A 22,413-nucleotide genomic window follows, 5' to 3' on the forward strand; every position below is an offset into this window, starting at 1 on the left:
AATGAAAAGAAAGAAGTTGGAAAAAGGTGCTAAATGTATTGGCGCACCGAGAAAAGAAAACACCCACCAACACCGAGGAAGCCTTTGTACGTATCGCCCCTACTGACTCTTCAGTCACTGCTCGCGCCGGGACTCTGTTGTATCTTCGGAAATTTCGAAGCAGAACATTAAAAATCAAAGCTTTACTTGTACAGTACATACTATATAAACCACACCATTTTAGTGCGTTCCTTCTCTCATTCATTCTCAGTGGCGAACTTAACCACCATCGTTTCTTCTCGTTTCTCTCTCTCTTCGATTTCTCCAATTCGCAGAAATCTTATGGCTGCTTCCGCCGCTGGATCGGCTGTTCTCGCCTTCAAGTCCGCCGCCACCGGCGGAATTTCTGACCGAAAGTTCGCTCATTTTAAGCAGCTTTCATCTCCGCTTCATCTCCGACATTCCTTAACCTCGCAATGCAGATCCATCAGCTCCTTCGTTTCCTCCGGTTAACTCTTTGAAATTTTATTCTTTGTTTTCTGTTACGCGCATATGCCTCTATGCTTTTGTGTATGTTTGTGTGGACGAACTATATACAGGCTTAATTTAGTGAGAGTAGATTTTAGCGAAGATACATGTCAAATTAATGTAAATTAGACAATTTGAATTATGATCTCAACAGGCCTCTGATTTTATGTTTGTATGTTTTGGCGTTTGTGGAGAGTTGATCTATAGCCGTATATTAATGTAGAGGGGGGGGGGGGGAAGATTTTAAAGGAGATACAGATAGATGGAGGGGTAAAGTAGCATAATCTATTGGAGAATCTAAAGTTTTATCCATTTTTGCCCGTCTAGACACCTCAAATATGTTGCGATTATGTTTGTGCACGCGCTTATATTTGGAGAAATAGAAAAATTATTGAAAGAGAAGATCTTAAGAAAGCTAGAAGAATTTTAGTGATGATCATCAATAACATTCCAAACTTAAATTGTTATGGAATAATGTTTAGAAAAAACCAAGAGATATGTTTGCATCTGGAGCTAAAAAGTGTGTGCAATGTGAATTGTTTTAATTGTTTCAACTGTGAAGTCAGAGAAAATAACCAAATGTGTGGTGATAGAAATAAGTTTGCGAACAAATTATCATACAGAAATGCTTGAGAAAAGTGCTTGTTTGAATGCACAGATGATGTAGTAGGAAATACAGCAATTCTTTTAATGGGTGGATAAATTTTTAAGTGACTGGAGTTTCTTGACAAATTAGTTACTAGAATTGATAGGGGTGAGCACTGTGGAAAGCAAACATCATTCATTATTAGGTGTCTTTGTTTGCAATGCAAATAACAATAATAATAAGAACAAATAAGAATAAAAATAAGGTTTTGGGGGGGGGGGGAAGAAATAGAGACACAAGTGTTCTGCTTTATCAGCTTGTTGACGGCATCCATTAAGTGCATCACTAATTTGCAGGTACTTATTGGTATAATTGTTTGTGCAGGCATAAAAGCCCAAGTTGCTACTGTTGAACAATCAGGTGTTGAAGCTGCACAGAAGCTGGAATCCCCTGTTGTCATTGTCACTGGAGCCTCTAGAGGAATTGGCAAAGCAATTGCATTGGGGCTGGGAAAAGCTGGGTGTAAGGTGAGCTGATATTTATTCACTTTGATTATGTAACTTTGCTATGATGCCATCCAAAGAGCACCACTAGGCTAGAGAGGCTACAGTATGTATTATCTCTAGTTACATGCTGATGGTTATTTCCGATATAACTTCACATGCTTAGTTGAATGGAATATTTGGATTTTTTCCTGGCGAAAGAACCGTTGGTAAGGTGGTACTCCATTTGTCTTGGAACTATTTCAACACAGCTGAGTGGACATGTAGGTTTTACTTTTCTGTTCATTTACTTGCCAAGACTTTCCTCCTATTTGAACTGTTTCTTGCAGAGAGTCTTTTGAGAATACCAGATAACTATATACATGTGAATTAACACTTGTTTACACTGAGAAGTATCTAAAGCTAAAGAAAGCTCATTTTGTGGGAGTAGTTTTTCCAAGTGGGAGGTCATTTTCAGCAATAACGACTCTAGTATTCTTTTGATGTTTTCAGCAAAAAGATGCAATGTGAGAAAGAAAAGACAATGTAGCTCTTATAAATGGTCTCCTGTTTATACAGATAAATGTGGATTTAGTTGGTCAATTTTGAACTAATCTTGCTCCTAAGCGATCTTGGAGACTTATTATTTTGTATGAAAGATATGCCTCACACACAGCATACACTGTACTGTATTTTGCCTTCAGTAAAAAACTTTTCTGTCGCCATTTACTACAGGTTCTGGTTAATTATGCAAGGTCATCAAAGGAGGCAGAGGATGTTTGCAAAGAGGTTCTTATGCTCTCTACATAATTTTTTGAAAGTAATATATCTTACAGAGAATAAATATGTATTTTATGGATTGCTGGTGGATGTAGTTTCCACTTTCCATTACTTCCGCTTCCTTCAGTATACTGTTAGTTGTTTCTTTCTACATACCATACTTTACTGGGGAAAGCTGCCTTCTCTTTTTCTTACAGAATGTCCTGGATTTATCAGACAAAGTTTCGGGAGGATTGGAAAAAATTATACTTCCTATGTTTTCTATTTCTCTCGCATGTGAATCTGGTTGGTCTACCATTTTTGGGCTAAACTCTGGAGTTTTGAATTCTTAAATGTAGCGCTTTATGAAGGTTTACTTATACTCTGGGGGCCGGTTAAACTAGGACTAAACACATTCAACTTGAAATGGAGTCAGCACTTCTTAACAGTAAAAATATATCACATGCTTACAACCGCATGCTCTGGTTGCCCTTTTCCCTTCTGAATGAAATTGATGGTGCAAATGTGAAGATCAGTAACCTGGACACTGATTAACATGCACGTGAAATGTAGTTTTACTGATGAGGATATACTGCAATTTCCTTGTGTATATGCTCTTGAAATGTACTTATTTGCTAGACAAAATTTGATTTTGGTGAGTTGTGGTATAGGATAATTATTGCCACCACAACATCACTGGTTCATATTAGTTGACATTGTTCACTTTTATAGTGGTGTTAATATTTAGCATTGATAATTTTCTGTCATACCTCTTTTTTTTCCAGATTGAGACATGTGGGGGTCAGGCACTGACTTTTGGTGGGGATGTTTCGAAGGAAGCAGATGTAGAATCTATGATCAAGACGGTAATTCTACAATTAAGTCATTTTAGCTGGTTTTCTTGCTTGCAAAAGGTTTTTAGCTAATTGTAGGTGACTGCTGAAAGTGCAGGCAGTTGATGCATGGGGAACAGTAGATATCTTGATAAACAATGCAGGTTGATAAAATCTTGAACTACTCTAGAGCACATCGAAAAGACAATTTATACAGTACTAAAAGGCATGCTACAATTTCAGGTATTACACGTGATGGTTTATTGATGAGAATGAAGACTGCTCAGTGGCAGGAGGTTATTGATCTAAATCTCACAGGAGTATTCCTTTGTACACAGGTCTGCTTCTGAAAAGCTCTTGCCTTATGCACAGTGGATGGTAGAACTTATCTGTTGATCTAACACTCTTTCCTTCTGCAGGCTGCAGCTAAGCTAATGATGAAGAAGAAAAAGGTATTCTCAGCTGAAAGTTTCCAATCATTTTAGTATTCTTTTTTGTTTGTAGCATGAATGTCTATGTAGGAAGTTCAGCTGGTTCCTCTTTCTCTACTCTTCATCCTCATGCTGACCCTTTTCTTACACTTCCATTCCCCTCTGGTTTTCCTGTCGCATTCTCTTTATTGGCATGAGATAAGGAAAATCTAGATCTGCTTAGTTTGAGATATATCTGCACTGTGACAATGGAAGACTACAAAGGGGTCGGGAGGGAGTTGAGGAGGATTAGCTTTGTGACAACCTTCCACTAACTTGTTGAGTGTTCCAGTTTTGTAATTCTAGTATGCTATTTTTTTGTCAATTAATCATCCAATAGTTACAGATTCCTTTGCATTGATGCCACCTGGCTGCTGGTTGCAGGGAAGGATAATTAACATAGCATCAGTTGTTGGTCTTGTTGGTAATATTGGACAGGCCAATTACAGTGCTGCAAAAGCTGGGGTAATTGGCCTGACAAAATCTGTTGCAAAGGAATATGCAAGCAGAAATATCAATGTGAGTTCTGCTGTTGCAACCTGAATCAATAATGACTGGGAAATGCTAAGTTCCTGATGATAAGTTATTCGCTCACAGGTGAATGCTGTTGCTCCTGGTTTCATTGCATCTGATATGACTGCCAAGCTTGGAGGAGACATTGAGAAAAAAATTTTGGAGACTATCCCATTAGGTAATTTATTGATTTTGTGCTGATCTCTCTCTCTCTCTCTTCTCGCCTCATTAGATGCTAAAAACAATTTTTGTTACATCTGCTGCTTTTCATCCTTTTGAAGTTCTACTTGGACATATGACTTTTTTTCTTCCATAATCCGCATGTTATTGTCTGTCTATATTTTAGGTGCATTTGTCTTTCTTCTACAGTAAATAATCATCCACAAACACAGGAAATCATCTTCTTGTTAGGGCATCTTATATTCTCAGTATTTTCCAGTACTTCTTACTGGCACAAGCATGCATGTGGCCACAAACACAGGAAAGACTACTTTTCCTTCCTTTCATGGAGGCAGGGGATAGACTGTTGACGGGTGACTGAAAATAGAAAAACTTCAACAGATGTTGGAAGAAATCGTGCAAATGATCCAAAGGAAGCATTTCAAAGTCTTTTGCTCATTCATCAATGCTATGTCAAAATCCTTTTCTGTTGAGCAGTAACTTACTCAACTAATTGAATTGATGTTGATGATCACGTATGATGTTTATCAGTTAAATATATCTCTTTTAGTTCTAAGGTTGTTGATGACATTGCCTATTCATCAATATGTGGTAAAATAATTTCAATTATTTGGTGAAGTCATATCTGATAACTGGGTGATCTCAGGGAGATATGGCCAACCAGAGGAAGTTGCTGGGTTGGTGGAATTCTTGGCCTTGAGTCCTGCAGCCAGTTATATCACAGGACAGGTAAACCTCGATTGTGATCTCATTTGATATTTGTTTCTGATAATGCATGTTGTGTTTGTCTCGTGGAGGCTTTACATCCTACATTTACTGCCATTTTTATCCAAAAATGCTGCAGTCTTGTTTTCCTGTTTGTCATTTATGTCAACTGTACATTTACCTGAGCTACAGCACTTATACATATTAGTTGTCTTGCTGAGACCCCTTTTTACTCCTTGACTGTTAAGCGTATCTTCCCTCGACTCATATGTTCTCATTCTGCAGGTTTTCACCATTGATGGGGGCATGGTAATGTAAGATGCCTTTTATGACTCCCTCCTGCTGTCTTGGTTACTGGCCATCTGTAAACCTGTTTCAGAGATGAATATCGCATGCCATAAGTTAATCCTTGGACCAAACTGGTTACGTCATCGTATGGAGTTTTTGCCCGAGTTAGTTGTAGAATAACGTAGCTTGGCGTTTCGGATGTATTGTTGATTCACGGGTTCAGTTTGTCATATGGGGACAAGTCCCTTTACTAGCTCCTGGAATTTGTAGCTTAAGCTTGGTGCTGTATTTTCGGAGTAAAAAAAAACTTGTACTCGTTATATCTTTGGCAGTATGTTAGGATTTTAAAATCAGGGAAGTATGAAATAAGAACGTTGATGGGTTGTTTTTTTAAAAAAAAAAAAAGAAAAAAAGAAAATAGCCTTGGCAGCCTGTAAAATTCAGTTCATCCAACTAATTCTAGCACTTCAGCGTAATCCCTAGTGCATGAATGTGATAGTTGTTATTTTATAAAGCGCACTTGTTCCGGGGACAATAAAATGTTGGAGAAAATTGGGCAAATCGGCATTCAAGGGAAGTGGATCGACGGGAATCTGTCTCCACATACAAAATGCTGCACTTTTTAAAGGTTATTAACTATTTTGTGTGATGTAATGTATTTAAATAAAAGGTGGTCCGAGAAGGTGTTTAAGGGGGAAAAAAAAGGATAAAGAAACAAAATTTCTTTTCCAAATAATGCATTCTGAAAAGACTCATTTTTTGTGGGTCAAAAGGTCATCATCGAACAGGGCGCATTTGTGCATTTTATAGTTTGAGCAATTAGGAGAAGCGAGGGATGGCTTGTAAATTAGTACTGTGGCACCTAACACTTGGGATCCTCTGTGTCACTACTCAGTGCCAAATTCAGTGTCAATCCCACTAATCACATGATGGTAGAAGAAATTTAAATAAACAACATATGATAAATTAAATAAATATGACACTTGGCATAAATATAGAAGTGGTACTGAATTGCCACTGGAAAAGTGGCACTCAGGATCCCGTGTGGGCACCTACTGCTTGTAAGTTGCAAGTCACCAACAATAGTTTTTTTTTTTTTTGGTAACAAAGAGGTGCTTTGACACCTCTTTTAGAATTTTTCACTATAGTTAAGGTTCGAACCCCCAATCTACTGGTGACCAACACCTCTTTTAGATTTTTTTTTTATCGTTAGTGAGGTTCGAATCCCAACCTAGTAGCCACTGAACTTTGGTCACCAACAATGGGTAGATTAAGTTTATATTAAAATACACCAATAAAGGCCCTTGGAGTGACTTTTCATCTTAAAGGGTTCCTAGAAAAGCACAAGGAGAAATAAAATGGTTGGACAGCAGCACTAAGAATAGTGGAAGTAGACTTTTTAATGAGAATTCAGTGATGTTTCACTATTCTAATAAAAAAATAATATAAGAGATTATTTGAAATATTATTTAAATTAATTATTGTAATACTTTTTGTGACGTGATGTAGATAAAAAAGCTGTTAAAAAATAAAAAATTGATTGAAAAATGTATTTGTGATATAAGCAAAATAATATCTAAGAAAATCTTACTATCTAAACATACTTAATGTGTTTTAATCTATAATTTATGCGAAGTTTATAGAGATTTAAATACCTAAATGCTTATTTGACTTTCGTCACAAATCATAATCAGCAGAAAAATACATTCTCGAAGGAAAGTTGAATTAAGCAATAAGATGAGAAAGATTGTAAATTAGGAGTTTTAGATTCAAAACATCTCTTTTACGGAAAAAAATGGAAAATAAGCCCTATGATAGCTGAAAAATAAGCCCTTTTGTATTCTTTTGGGTAATCCACAAGCAATAAACATAATGCTTCTGGTAAAATCATGTTTAGCTCGAGAGTACTCCATTAACATAAATACAAAGTTGAAACAACCTTTTATTATTTTTTTCTAGGGAGGAAAAAAGAGGGCCGGGGGGGATCGTGGAGGGATGGTGTTTCTGGGTTTCTTGCTAACGTGGTTTTCTTAGGATAGTTCAAAAAAAAAAAAAAAAAGGGATACATTTTCTTCTACTAGTTCCGATTAAGAAAACTTTTTGACTATCGTAACAAGTTTTTTAAAATAGATATTCATGTCCACGGTGGAAGCAACGTCATTTCGTGCCAATAACATAACGTATGAGAATGGCATGCATACGGATATACGGAAGCCATTGGCCACCAGGACCAGGATAATTACAATTTGGTCTAAATCACAGAGCAAATCCTCTACAAATCGTGGAACGTAAAGCCTTATTGATATTTCCCCTGATTCATAGGTGTCTGCGATTGCTTGCTTTCATTTGGGACGAGAATATTCTGTCAGCACAAGGTATAACGTCTGAGATTTACGTTGGCAATCAAAAGAGTTTTGGGGCTCTATTTGGATTTGGATGTAAATGAAGGAATCAAAATCTTTGATTGCATTCTAAAAATTCATTTTTTTGAAAAAAATTTCAATGGGTGTATAAGCACCCAGTTGGACACGTGGTCTATTTGTGTTCGACCATAAAAAAAAAAAATCACGTTAGCAATTGATTTGACACTGGTTTTTTGTCAGAAACAAGAAACTGTAAAAACCAGACGGAATACTTTTTCTTAGCTTAAACGCAAGGTACATCCATCATACACATTATTTTTGTCTGGTCATCATCATCATCATCATCATCATCAGCCTATCCTTTCTCTTCCACTAGGACTATCTATCAGCTATGGCTATGGAGATTGAATCCCTTTTCCCCTTTAACTCCCCTCTTGTTTCATTCACTTTGATGTTCTCTGCTATCTATTGCTTTGGATATTTCGTACTATTGAAGAAGTGGGGTTCAGCCAGATATGAAGCTTCAAGTTGTTTTATCTCTTTGTTCCACGGCTTACCTGCTGTAATCTTGGCCATCTCCTCGTTGATCAAATCACAGAAGAATTTGTTCCCACTTGATTTTCCAGCTGAGAATACATCTTTTCACGATTTGGTTCTTGAATTCAGCATGGGTTATTTCATAATTGACCTTTTACACTACGTGATTTTCATCCCAAAAGATGTTCTGTTCATAGCTCATCACTTGGCTACCCTCTATGTTTTCGCAACTTGTAGATATATTGTTCATCAGGGTGCAGTTTCAATTCTTGGTCTTCTTGTTCTGGCTGAAATCACAAGCCCGTGTCAGAATACTTGGAGCTTAGCCAGATTCAGAAGAGTGGATTCACCCGAGGCTGCGAGATATTATGAGTTCCTGTCACCCTACTTTTTCACTTTCTATTCAGTCGTCAGAGGGATTCTTGGACCTCTTTATACGCTCAAGATGGGGGCAGCTTTTGTAAGCGGAGCAGCCGATGGTTCGATGCCCAAGTGGGCTTGGATTTCTTGGATCGTTGTGATTGTAACAGCCATCTGGGTAAGCATATTGTGGGTTCTTAATCTTTGGATTGGTTTGTATAAAACAAGAGTTAATTTGCTGAAAAAAGTCACGTAGGGGGTAATAATGCTTAGGAATTTAGAACCAAAATTACTGGGTTCTTCTTGTTGCTGTAGAAAAGGGAAAATTTCCTTATTATATGACTTTTCATTTATTTTCTTTTGTTTTTTCCGTCTGCTATTGTAGAAAAAACAATTCAGTGGCTCGGAATACTATAACACCCTCGGGCATCCGCCACCTAAGATTCTGCTCGTAAATGATAGAACTGTACTTCTTTGATAATCTCCCCGACTTCTGTCGGCCCCAGAAAGAAGTAAACAACCTACTAACTTGGATGCTAGCTTTTCATCAATATGAAGTTTGGTATTTGGTTTGGTGGTAGTCAAAAATATAACGAGGCCTAACTACTAGGGGTCTCTCAACTGACCATGCGATGCCGGAGTTAGTTATAGTTGATCTCATTGCAAGTTTGCATGAGCAACTGAATCATCATGAATCACTCTAATTATTGGCATCTGGTAATTAGACATGACTATTGGCTTCTTTATTAGCATCAAAAAAGAAACTTGCTATTAATGTAAGGGTCGCGTTAGTGAGAATAGACTGTCCTTACAAGTGATCTCTAGTTTCAAGAGTATGCCCTACTTTGGTGATGGCTAAACCGTCCAAACTTTTAATTAAAAAATAAATCAAAGTAGAAATGAAGGCACGTGTTATGTATTCAGACGTGCATTACAGGAAATGGAAAGAAAATTCAGGAGAGATGAGCCAAGTTCATTGCTTTCAATATGTCAATTTGTTCATGCGCCTTAAGTAAAAATATTACAACCCGCTAGTGAAGTAGTGCCAACTCCATCCATTGCAATAATAGATTGAGATCAAAAAAGTCAAAAAGAGGCACGTTATGCGGTCGACAGAGTCAAAAAGGGATTGCGTATTGATCTTGTTATCTCATCAAGAAGTAGCGCAGCAGGCGAGCCACCAAAGGAGTTTCCTACAGCGTAAAGAGGCATATGTGAAGAGATTGATATCATTACAGACAGACACAGGAGCGATCATGATTTGATGGTGCTTGAGGTTAAAAAGGTTAAAAGGTTATTGCTCATTCGATGTTTGAACATTGAAATTTTTTTTTTTTAAAAAAAAGGCCGTATTGGACTTCGGACCATCTAAAAAGGCATCTGCATAAACACGGACCACAGGATGGGTTGAGACTTTTGAGGGACAGAGGGGACCCGGGACGAGGCAGCCAAGGGACAGCTACAGAAAAACAAACTATTTATGATGACGTATGAATAAGACACCAAGTAATAAAAGTACTCTATAGTAATAAACAAGCAGACAAGAAGATTTCAGTACTGTTTTGTAATTGTCCTCACCCAGCTAAGACCATTAGCATGGGCATTAGCCAACCAAGCAAGCTATAATTTCCCGGTAGCCACAGACAACCAGCCAGGCAGTTAAAGGAAATCTAGGCAGCAGCACGTTAAACCCATATAATTTACATAAGTCGACAACTCAGAAGTCCCGAGTGCAACTAGACTGCCCAGGCTTCTAATCCCATCCTGACGTGTACTTCAACCTTTTGTGATTGACCCAAGACAACATCGTCAAGATCATCACAACACGATGCTCAGTTGATCAACACAAGGGCACTTTAATTTCCTAGTTCGTCCCAAATTGCTTACATTGACACCATTTCCCATGGCCGCTTGAACTCACGAAGACTTTTCTGCTGACACCGGAGAACTCAACGGAAAGAAAATATGTCCATATAAAGCGTCCGGTGTAAGTCTATATACGAATAACTGAAGCAGTAGTTGAATCAGGGGTTCCACGGTGGTTAAGCTCTACAAAGAAACCTCCTCCTTCGCCCCTGGCCAGCCTCCCTGGATTGACACACACGCACTTGACTTCTTCTCCTTCACTTATTTTCCTCAAGGATATTACCTGTTGAATCCAAAATTGACAGTTATATGCCTAATTTTCTTCCTCTTCACCTAATATACTTGCATCACTTGTCCCTTCCATGATGAATCACGGAAAAAACTGAATTTGTAACCTCACGTTATCTTTAGTTTGCACCTAAAGTATGGCATGAGTTCAAACCAATACAGTTCAGTTCAGAAGTTAGGGACATATTAGGATTAGTTTCTAAAGCATATACTGCATAAGACATCCTCTATTGGTTTGTAAGTTCAATCAGAATTTGAATTTCTGTAAATCTCGTTAAAGGGATGAGCGAAGCTACCCGCACAAAGTGAGCCAAGTCTGAAGGTAGAATGAGAATATCTGGAATAGATGAGATGTGGAGTGCTTCAGGTGCAAGAGAAGAGTCCAAGGGGATGCCTTCAGCAGGTGGATATAGAGGATAAAAGCTGCTCCATCAAGTGTAGAAATAGATCAAAAATAAAAATTTGGAATCACTCCCTATTTTTGAAGCACTAGAACCATGAAAAATCAAACTTGCCTGCGCTGGTTCAGTATGTGATTTGAAAGAGTTGTCAGGCGTTGCTTAGAACCTCCCTGAGGATTTCTTGAAATCTCCTCCGCACTGAGGTGTTTTAGAATATCAACTGTGCAGCAAGCCAATTTGACCTGAACATCAAAATTGATCAAGAAAAACTCAGAACTGAATTCGTTGGTCTTATGCAATTCACTAATAGTGCTGCTGCTGCTGTCAATAGCAATCTGACAGGAGTCCTTAAAGAACAAAGAGTCCTGTGCCTATTGTTGAGACCCAAACAATGGAGACGACCGTGCATTTTTAACTTAAAAGAATAAGAATGGAAAGATGTGGCCACCTCATTTGCAGTAAAGTTTCCTGGATTGGAGATGCCATGTATCTGCATAAGTTTGTTTTCTGTATCAGTTATCATAGATGATCAATATGGTAAGTCGATTCTTTAAGTAGAAGGAATTCAATATACAAGATCTTGCACCTGATGGTTGAGATTGAGCGAGTTAATATCAAACTTGGGCTGCCAAAGCAATAAAGGACAGATGTGAACTTCAACAGAACATGACAGCTGATAAAAATAAGAGATATCGTGAATAAGATTGAAAAGGTAATACCTGTGGGAATACAAAGTCATGATTGGCATCCCGGATTGATGGCACAAGAACCACACTTGCTGTTGAGCCCATATATTCAACATAATCTTGAAGCTACAAGATGACTTACAATAAGGAAATAAGAGAAAGAAACAGAAGTTGATATTTCTAAACTAGCTTGCTTTTTTTTCTTAATTATTTAGTACCCTTCCAAGAATCTCAACGCAAAACATATCATCAAATGTCCTATCAATTGTTCCTTTTTTTATCTCTGGATGATCAGCATCAATGAATGGTCCTAGCTGCGAGAGGATTTATCAAGTTAGTATCAAACATGCTAGTGAATGCAGAGTCTTGATGTGAATAAATTGCTGACAAGAAAGCATCACCAGTATAAGCAATTGAGGCTGCTTTCGTCTTGCGTATCCAAGAAGCTCTGCTAGAGGCTCAAACAACAAGTTATCGCTTGTCGTGAAAGGCCCTGCTGCTATAATCTGCCAAAAACCAAGGTTAATAAGGAAAGCACTAGTAACTCCAATTTTTCAGAAACTGGAAAACAGAAGCAACCAGTAACAATAATCTATTGGCCAAACGAGGAAAAGTTAGAATGAGAAAAAATTCTGATGTAAAATTAAGCATTTAAGGGAAAAAAATGTTCTTGGCTGCACAGTCCTTCTGAACCAGATATATCATTGTCAACTCCATTTCTATGATATAAAAGCTTACCCACCAGTGATAGCTCTGGTGTAGGACAAGAGGAGTCTGTGGACTGAACAGTTCGATCCAAAGCTTGTTTCTTAGGAGGATGCAAATTTTCACTGGAGGAAACTGACAATGGAACATAATCAATAATTTTTGATGCAACCAAGCAGTGTCCACTTGGATTATGCCCTTCCACTCCAACCACCTGCAGACATGCATTACGTGAGATTTTTTATTGGTAAACTTAAAATGACTATTATTAGTAGTATTAGAAAAAGCATTTTCTCCTAATCCATCCTGACCTGTCCAGGGAAAATGGAAAACTGCTCCAGCTTTTGCAAGTCAAGGCGCACACGTTGTCCTCCAGAATGCTCAACACTAATAAAATTGTGAAGTACATCTTAGCAGTTAAATATTAGGAAACATAACATATAACTTCCTGGACCTTTTTCAGATATGTACACATCAAAGTTCCATTCTAAGTTGGAGGGTTTAACCCATTTTATATGGTAAAATATTGTATATTCTAGAATTTTATTTGGTGTAATGGAGCAAAAGTTAGTAACGCAGCAGTCTACAAATATATGATACTTCGTCATTGCAGTTAAACAAAGAAAGCAATGTCTTATAATGTCATCAAAAAGCATCTCAAGCTTGTTCTCACAAATCCTGTACATGCAAGTGAAACGCACACAAGTCTACTTCATATAATTTACATGTTGACCGTATCAACTAGTAATGATTCAGCTCCAACAACCCTCTCCATTCAGAGGAATGTTCTGCTGGAACTGCAGATGAACAATACTAATTTGTTTAACAGTCATTACCTGCTTTGCAGCAAAATAGGCTTTTCCTTCAGACGGCCTTCTTCTTCACAGCAGATCATGCCAACAGCAAAAAGACTTTTCTGAAACACGGTTTATCAAATGAATGCAAGTTTACTTTCTATGCAAGAATGACATAGATCTAGAAAACCAACAAGGAAAATGCTACAGTAGTAATCTCAATTTAAATTCCGTAATTCCTCAAAGACTTTTGTGTTTGATCAAGACCAACAACTGACATGAACAGACTCAGAAAAAGGGGATATATACAAGAGGGAGCACTATATTACCTGGGAGGCAACCGTAGGGTCCGTTGGTTCCTCAAAAAGCCCAGTCTCCACAATGTTGCTTGCATGCCTTTTTATGCGATTTTCCAGGAAACTAAACTAAATGACCATAAGAAAAAGTAAGGAACTCACGATGGGGAAGGCTGTGCACATTATGAGTCCGTGACAACTTAGATTACCTTGCGTTCAATCCTATCATGCATAAATCTACAACCAGGCTCAGGCTGGGAAGCATTAATCACTATAGAACACCTTTTGCTAGGTTGCACCCTCTTTATAATGTCATCTTCTGAATTCTCGTCATCATGTTCTTGCTTAACACATATGGCCTCTGTGGCAGATTGCTCATTAAGAGAGAATTGCACCACAAACTTGTTCTTTCTCTGCCCAAAAGGTGTCACTGATTCTAACAATTTTCGGGAGCCAAAAATGCTTCCATTTGTCTTCTGAGCTGAATCAGATTGCTCTCTCTGCAGTGTTTGAGGCTGATCTTGTGGGCTATGCAGAACATCTTCTTTCGTATCTTCATATTCATCATTCATTAGCCTACATTCAAGCTTTCAATGTATCCACTCTTGTGGCATAAAAGGAGGACCTATTTAAACTCAATCAGGCAAGAAGAAGGAACGGAACAGTCCCTCAATCAATTATTACATATCAACTTGCAGACCCAAGAGATAAGTACTAAAATGGAGATTCTCATGATCCGTGACATCTTATTTGCTCTTTGGACTGGATATGAAAAGTGCATAATGTTAGAAATCTTGAGTCACCAATCATGAAATCAACTTGTGCAAGTTATACAGAGTCAGAGACAATATATACAAACAAGACCCGAGCAAAAATGAGGAATTAGTAATGATTTACAACCCTGATTTACACTTTTCTTTTCTTTTCTCCCTTGTTTAACGGACGAATGGTTTATGCATTAAAAGAATCTAAAGAATTAAGAAATAGAAATGACAACTTCAAATATATCACCAAAAATATACATGAAACTCACATAGCAACATCATTAGAGTAAAAATGTAATCCAGGATCTTTCTTGATAATTGCATCTCGTTGTTCATTCTGTAGTTGCTGCAAGAATGCACTCATATGGGCACTTTGCACCGTTAATTCCAACCCCCTGTAACAGGAAAAATACGCTGAATTCACTCTTTTGGATATGAAACGTCCCTAACACCAAACCGACATTCAATTAAATCCCAAAAAAAAACAACTTTTTTTTTCTAAGAATTTTTGTAGCAGCTTCCACTAGAATGTACTGGGAAAAGCAAAAACTCCAACAAGTACAAATTTTTGTTCTCGTGTTTCACATGACAGTTCAATCGTCACTGTCCCTCTTCCCCTGTCTCCACTTCTTCCTCCCCACACCTCCCCTTCTTTAACCTTAAGAAATCGTATCTCCTTAAATTCTCTGACCCCATAAAAACTCCCTTTCATCTCATAATAAATTCTGACCTGTTGAGAGAAAAAACGTCCCAGCTGGAAACAAGATCCGAAGGGGTCAGCTTGTACTCGATACAAAAAGTCAGACCTGAAAACCAAAAGAAACTCAAGATTGGAAGCAAATTAGGATAAATTCAGAATTAAAAACAAAACAATCTTACATTTCTTGAGAATCTCTTCTTCGTCATCGAAGGTGAAGCCGGCCTTCTTAAACTCTGCCCTGATTTCTTCTTCCATGTTGGATTAGGGTTTCAACCAGAGGTTAACACTTAACAGAGGGTTTTGCTCTTTTTCTTTTTCTGAAGGTTAATAATGGCGGGAAAAAGATTGCCTCCAAATAGATGGAGACAGTGGAGCATGAGCATTTCCTTATGCCATTGATACCCCAGGTGATTTTCCTTTATTGCGTGAGTACCATTCAGGATGTGGGAGGTTGACTTGATTGGGCCATTGGTGAGAAAAGGCTGCCCTTATGAGACTACAAGCCTGATTGGGCTTTTGCATCAAAATAGGCTTTTCTCGAGTTTGTTAAAACTCCAACAACGAGATACACATGAACCCAAATCATTCCTGTGCTTGTTGTCAACGTAGTCAAACTACACTTTTGTGACAAACAAATGGAAAGGCTTTAAGACATAAGTTTGTATGATTGGGAGATTGCTAGTAGTTGAATGGTTTGTTTGTATGAAAGAGTATTGTGACGGGGAAAAGAAAAGTTGAATTTATTTTCCGTTTTTAAAATCTAATAGGAATTTTCAAATTTTGCAAGGAAGAATAGGGAGAATGAAAAAGGGGAGGACCTGAATGTTGAACTAAGAACTTCACCTCACTCGGCTAATTCTTTTGTATGTTTTCTTTGATCCTACTGATTTTTGCATGGACCGCTTAATTAAGGCTAAGAAAAATCTAGAGGTGTTTAGTGAGGCCAAAAGACTTAACAGCTCAATTTTCATGTTCATAAGGAACGTAACCATTTAGGAAATACCTTTTAATATGATGGACGAGTAGAAGTATCAATTACAATTCAATTATGTTTGATACATCCAAACCTGCTCGCCAATAACCTGTCCAAACCCACTTATTAATTTTGAATGGGCCTAAATGAATACCCAATTGGATAGTGAGTTGACTTGACTCACTCATTTATACCTATCTAAAAATAATTATATATTTAAATTTAACTTTTAGCAAGTGTTAAGCAAATAAATTTAAATTTCTTATCAATCTAATAATAATAAAATACCTTCATTTCTGGTCAAAACAACATGCGAAAAAATTAAAAAATATATTTTTTTTAAGTGACTCATAAATGACTGATTGGGCATATTCATACCCATTTATTAAATGGATATAAATGAATTAATTCAATTACACCCATTACTCAATTATGACCCGTCTAAATTCATTCGACTCACCTCTTTTGACACCTTTATACATGAGGGAGCGGCCTTGAAATAAATTTCAACAAAAGAAACCATGCATTTATAAATAAACTAGTTTTGTACCCATTCGTTGAATGGGAATTGTCTAAAAATAATAAATTATTTAGAGTAGTTCATAAAAATATTTTCATAAAATACAAACTTATTGTATAATCTATTATAACCTTTCTTAAATACATTGTTATTCAAAAATAGTCTTATAATGTAAATTTAAACATCTAATTCAGTGATTAATAATTCAAAATGCAAAAAAAAAAATCGACAATATGATGACATTCAAAAACTTGAAAATAGGGAAGATCAAATCTTGGCTGATCTTATGTAAACAAAAGAATGGCCAACCCGTAACCAAAACATCAATTTTGGTACTTAATATAAATGACTTAAAGGTTAATATGAAAAGAAAAGAAACCGAATAAAATATTAATAAAGGATAAAAATTTAGAATCAATCAAGTCACATGAACATAGCAACCTTCTAAATCTGTTCATGACTAATAGAAACCAAAACGAAAACATAAGATGTATTTTGCTATTAAGTCAAAAACATAAAAAATCTAAAAAATCTGATGTATATTGCATGACGTGAACTGCTGTATAACAATGAATTTGATGCCTTGTCATTTATGTAATCAATGACACCTTCTTGTTCTTTAGAAGCTTTCTATCAAAGTCTTAAAAAAAACATTGAAAACTGCACAAAATTTTTTTAACCCCAAAAACCCAGAAAATAAAAAAATTTAATACGTTGTTGAAGACAATTAATAAATTGTCAAAGGCAATTAAAAAATCGTGTGAAAACACATAGTTTAAAAGGTCACTTTTAAATCACTAACCAAAAAAACAATATTTGTTCTACTTGAATTGAAGAGTGAATCCATAAATTGAAATAACAAATTAATTACAAAAACCTTGCCAGAAATAAAAATCAAACTGTAACTTTTGAAGACTTAGAAAATTCAAATTCAATGACCCAGCTATGAAAAAGGTGTAGGAAATTACAGACCATATACAGTGAGCACAAACAAAGTCCAAATGCGATCCTTGCATTGAAGGGAATAAAAATGAAGTTCCAAATGCGGTCCTTGCATTGAAAAAAAAAATTCCAAAAACATTGTGGAAAAGTGTAAACATCTGCATTGATTGATAAAGTGATAAGTAATAGATCGATAACCATATATATGAGTAAAAATGTAGAGTATCTTCGATAGCGATAATCTGATAAAGATAATCTAATATTTGAATTGATATTTCTAACTTTTGAGTTGAAGATGAGAGAGAGTTAAAAACATAATTCAAAATTATTTATACTAATCCCCTGGAAATTTAGGCTTGACGATTAGGGTTAAGGGAAAAAAAGGTGAGAGAATGGAAGAGATAATTATGGAAGGATTATCTAGAATTGCAAAGTCAAGAGAAAAAAGAGGGATAGAATAGCGTAAGTTATTAGGGGGTTGACTCATAGAGTGCGTTGCACCTACTTGCTATGTCGATAAGCCACATAGGAAAGAGATAAACTAAAAGGATAAGGATGAGAATAAGACTTTATTATATATATATATATGATTTATTAAGAATCCTATTAGGAAACTACCTGCCGTCTCGTTAAGCCACGTAGGAAAGAGAAAACATGAAGGGATAAGAATGAGGATACGACTTTATTTTATATATATATGATTACTCCTTTTGATTAACTTGAAAGACAACAATACACGGACACATATTTACAACAGCACGATATTGTCCTTTCACCAGTATATACACAAGCCGATGCATTATATGCATCTGAAACCTTAACAAATCTAGAAATGAAACTACGTAAATGCACACCATAATTTCTTCGACACAATTGCATTTCTACTCACTGTGACTAGCTATGCATACGAAAGAGATTGCCCCATTAACAGACTTCAGCAGACGACTGTCATTGTCTCTCACTCGACAGAGCCATAAACATTTCAACCAGGAGTAAGGGCAAGGTACTCCGGTTGAAATCCTCATCATCATCGGTTTTGACCTCAAATAAGCAAAGGGTTTTGTTTTGTTGGATCTTTGGTTACTTGAAGATTGACATTATTTAAGAGAACATTTTGTAGTTCTTGGCTGATAGGATGATGGACCTTAGACCGCCAATAGGTGCTAGAATCATCAGGACAATGCCGACCACGATGCAGACCTGAAATAGTTCATAGATCAATCAGTCCAAGTTAGCCAAATAGAAGGAGGACAAGACAAAAGGAGATCACAAGAAAAATAAGGAAGTATAAGGTTGTACTCTATTTGATGCGAGTATCTGGACTTAAAAACGTACCCAATTTGCACACCAAGACAAGCCGAACCTCTTTGGTTTGTAGAGAACGAGCCACATAATGCAGGGAAGCTACCAAGAACACAAAAAACAAAGGAAAGTAGTGAATTCAGTTGAATTCTAATAGATAGATGGAAATAGTGGCAAAAGTTGCAAATTGCAACGGCATGAAAGAGGTCAAATGACTTGACTTACGTAGTACGTTGTTGGGGCCAAAGCAAGGCCACCGAAGAATCCCATTAAGCCTCCAAAGAAGGGGACAGCAATGGCAACGAACATGGTCACACCTGCAGTGAGATGGAAGTCCAAGGTCGTTGAATAATCCCAAGAATTAGTGTTAAATTTAAAAGAAAAACAACGAAACACATCGGTCAAGCAATTACACTAGTGAAGAGCATGCAATTCCCTAGATTGTGTGTGCTAGGATTAGATTTTCTTTACGTGTTTCTCTACAATGCACCTGAGATGATTTCTCATTTCACTGCACACTTAAAGTACTTAACAACCTATATCACATGAGTGCACTTACCAACATAAATAGTACGAGTGGTAAAGCGAAGCACAGTCGAAGGTTTGAAGCGTAGTTTCTTCACCAAGAATGTTTCTAGCATGTCAAAAACTGGCATGGCGTATACCTGCATTTAATTTATTAGTCGACCAAATTAAGAGAGAACTTTAACCCAAAAATAATAATAATAATAATAATATTGCTCTTCTTCTTCCTTCCACAAAGACCTCAATCGACAGTTTATTACATGCATATTTAAGGAAATCAAATGAGAATTTTTAATTTGAAGAAACAATGGATTAACCTGATAGCTTCCTATGACATGGACCACGACGAACATGTTTGCAGTGGCAATGAGCCATGAAGGTTTTTGCAGGGTAACCAGAATGTTGTCATCAACTTTGTTCCCAAAGGAGTAGTAACCGGAAAATGCAACTGGGAAGTAACACAAGGCAACAACCAAGTAGGCAAGGATTACTCCTCTCCACATTGGTTTCTTTGAAGGCTTATCAGGAGTCGAAGGAATTGTTGCTTGGATTTCCAACACCACATTATGACCTGCAAAGGCAAAGGCAACATCTCCCAAAGCATTGAAAGAGCTGAGAGTAATTGCAGTTGTACTTGTCTCTCTTGGACCATAGTTCACATCCGCTTCTTGCCCCTTAGTCACTGAAGCCACCCAAGCAATAGTAGAGTAACTGCACCACCCATGATCGGGTCATTAATTAATTAAATAAAATTCTTACAAACATAGCTATTTTTTTAAAAAAAATTAAAAATTAATTATTCCAAGGTTCATTTGCAAAAGAATTCTGGCTTGTAAAGATAGCCCACCTTTCTGAAGATTTTTTTTTGTGGTGGTGGGAATATATGGACTCTAAGAATTAAGTTGAAGCAAAAATATAACTAATATATCAGAATTGACCTCATGATCATATGTACTTGAAATTTAAAGGTCGATGATGAATTTACCTCAAGGACATTACAGCTGCGGACAAGGAGATAAGAGACAAGGAATGGAAGTTGGGAAGATGAGAGATGACAAAATGGACGGAAGCGAAGATCATGATGAAGAAGGTGAGCCTAATATCTTGGCACTTGGGCGGTGGACAGACAATATCATGGAACTTCTTGAGTGATTTTCCCCCGGTAACCATGTAGACAATGCATGTACTGACTTCGACCACGACTTGTTGGGGTACGACGATCCAAAGCCCGAGCTTTTCACCAAATGCATGCTGACCTAGCTCATGGTACCTATCAAACCTCTTACCAGGAACCATCTCGTGCATCTCCACCATTTGCCACAGGGTGTACAAGGTGATGACCCATGAAAGAATCATTATGGTTACACCGGGACCCCTACATTTTTCAAAAGCATTAACACACCATTCACTTCAACTAATTATGCTACGTATTCGAAAAACAAATGAAGAGTATTTATTTGGCAAAGTTTGATTGATGATTTTGGTAGGATACAGATATGTTCATGAAAACCCCCCCCAAAAAAAATGATGTATTGGTTCAAAACTTTATTAACTATGCTGGTTGAACTTGTGCCATTAATTTGCTTTTTCCGTTTGTCTTACGTTTTCTATGATATGCCATGCAAATAGCCAAATAGTGCCACAAATCTTTTGCTATTTCCTTAGGATCATTTGCTTGGAAATTAAATTGCCAACATTTGGTCCTATGTTAGGACCCATAACGGTGTCCTTGAATGTAAATTGCCAAAGATTAGCCCAATTCTCTAAGCATCACTGAGAGCTCCGACCAATATTAAGGGTGTAATTAGATTGCAACTTTTGTTACGTTTTTCGTAGACACATTTTTTAATCACTCTTTTACCTCACATATATCAAATCGCTACGATAATTTTTCTACAAAAAGTCCAGAAAAATGCAATCCAAACAATCAATGTGCGGATTTTCAATACAATCCACAGCGAATTGAAAATTGTATCGAAAATAATGATGTCATCTCGAACAAGTTAAAGAAATTGTCCTATCAATTAGAAAAATGGCGATTCAATTAAGAAACTACCAAAATAGATTATACTCTTATTCCGTGAAAAGAATACCTTCAGAGCATATCTTACTATTCCACGATAGAAAGAAAATAAAAGTATTACTAAATCTTAACACGATAAAAAAAATTTTAAAAAAAATCCCATCGAATCACATGAATTTCAAATTGATTAAGCCACAAAAAAAAAGCATATCTAGCAGCAGGTTTCAATAATTCTTCTGTGTTTAAAAAATGTAGCATTTGGTTGCTTTAATTTCTTCAATGACATGTGGGAACCTTTAACCACGCAACTGGCATAGGATAAACTTAGTATTCGATACCAGCAATAACCCGCAAATCACAACGAATCACAAGTACAACAACAAAATTAATTATGTCTAAAATTAATGAAGTGATAAAGGATAAGGAAACATGGTACCGATGAATTTTGCATGTTACATTAGTAATTTAAGTATTGAGAGGTGTTGCTTGAGTGTGTAGTAGCATTTAAGGTGCAGGTATATGCATGATTGATTAACCAATCCAGCCCAGAATCAGCTGAGAATTAACATACCAGCCGAGTTCGGACATGGCATAAGGGAGACCGAGGACCCCAGCTCCAACCATGGCCGTGATATTGTGAAAAGCCGAGTACCACCACGTGGCTTTCCGTTCAGAAGTGACTGGGAGCCATTCATCGATGGCTTTCTCTTCTGCGGTTCTGGCATCATTCTGTGGTTGATTATGGGTCGTCATGTTTCCCCTTCCGAACACAACAAATGTAGATATACGTACACTTAATTAGGGAGTCCAGGAAATTTTTCGGGAAGGAAACAGGCTGAGCATGAAAAGGAGTTGAGATGAGATTTCTCAATCCAACGACAGAATGATGTAAATCCTTATAGGTGAAGAGACCTGGCTTTTTATACTTGGTTAAGGACGTAGAATTGAAGGGCTTTGATTACCAAAATTGATTTGGTTCATAGAGAGATTCTCTCATGAGAGTTGGCGGCTTGCCTTTATTTTCTGCATATTCGACAACAAGAGG

At 37.0% G+C, this 22,413-nt stretch overlaps 4 protein-coding genes across 4 annotated transcripts; 2 read left to right on the forward strand and 2 right to left on the reverse strand.

The window, feature by feature from the left end:
• Positions 1-49: 49 nt before the first annotated feature.
• On the forward strand, positions 50-5,762 carry LOC113753167 (3-oxoacyl-[acyl-carrier-protein] reductase 4). The gene is made up of 12 exons (XM_027297265.1): positions 50-188; positions 315-487; positions 1,478-1,620; positions 2,311-2,364; positions 3,120-3,200; positions 3,286-3,331; positions 3,411-3,505; positions 3,587-3,619; positions 4,022-4,156; positions 4,235-4,328; positions 4,977-5,059; positions 5,321-5,762. Exons 2-12 carry the CDS (start codon positions 322-324, stop codon positions 5,351-5,353), a joined length of 963 nt encoding a protein of 320 aa, XP_027153066.1. The 5' UTR covers positions 50-188; positions 315-321; the 3' UTR covers positions 5,354-5,762.
• A 2,184-nt stretch (positions 5,763-7,946) lies between these two features.
• LOC113751641 (TLC domain-containing protein At5g14285-like) lies at positions 7,947-9,024 on the forward strand. The gene has a single exon (XM_027295724.1). The coding sequence runs from the start codon at positions 8,078-8,080 to the stop codon at positions 8,837-8,839; it is 762 nt and encodes a 253-aa protein (XP_027151525.1). The 5' UTR covers positions 7,947-8,077; the 3' UTR covers positions 8,840-9,024.
• A 1,131-nt stretch (positions 9,025-10,155) lies between these two features.
• Positions 10,156-15,454, reverse strand: LOC113753634 (DNA polymerase alpha subunit B). The gene is made up of 16 exons (XM_027297835.1): positions 15,263-15,454; positions 15,114-15,189; positions 14,653-14,778; positions 13,829-14,195; positions 13,653-13,748; positions 13,366-13,445; positions 12,841-12,916; positions 12,567-12,743; positions 12,226-12,330; positions 12,043-12,138; positions 11,858-11,950; positions 11,725-11,763; positions 11,587-11,628; positions 11,253-11,380; positions 11,034-11,160; positions 10,156-10,732 (listed from the first exon to the last, which is right to left on the reverse strand). Exons 1-16 carry the CDS (start codon positions 15,336-15,338, stop codon positions 10,577-10,579), a joined length of 1,860 nt encoding a protein of 619 aa, XP_027153636.1. The 5' UTR covers positions 15,339-15,454; the 3' UTR covers positions 10,156-10,576.
• A 3,165-nt stretch (positions 15,455-18,619) lies between these two features.
• LOC113753635 (lysine histidine transporter 2-like) lies at positions 18,620-22,088 on the reverse strand. Its single transcript, XM_027297836.1, has 7 exons — positions 21,940-22,088; positions 20,331-20,720; positions 19,663-20,056; positions 19,380-19,485; positions 19,046-19,137; positions 18,854-18,922; positions 18,620-18,718 (listed from the first exon to the last, which is right to left on the reverse strand). The coding sequence occupies exons 1-7, from the start codon at positions 21,990-21,992 to the stop codon at positions 18,620-18,622; spliced, it is 1,203 nt and encodes a 400-aa protein (XP_027153637.1). The 5' UTR covers positions 21,993-22,088.
• Positions 22,089-22,413: the final 325 nt, after the last annotated feature.

Source organism: Coffea eugenioides, chromosome 11 (assembly GCF_003713205.1).
Source record: "Coffea eugenioides isolate CCC68of chromosome 11, Ceug_1.0, whole genome shotgun sequence".
NCBI classification, from domain to species: domain Eukaryota; kingdom Viridiplantae; phylum Streptophyta; class Magnoliopsida; order Gentianales; family Rubiaceae; genus Coffea; species Coffea eugenioides.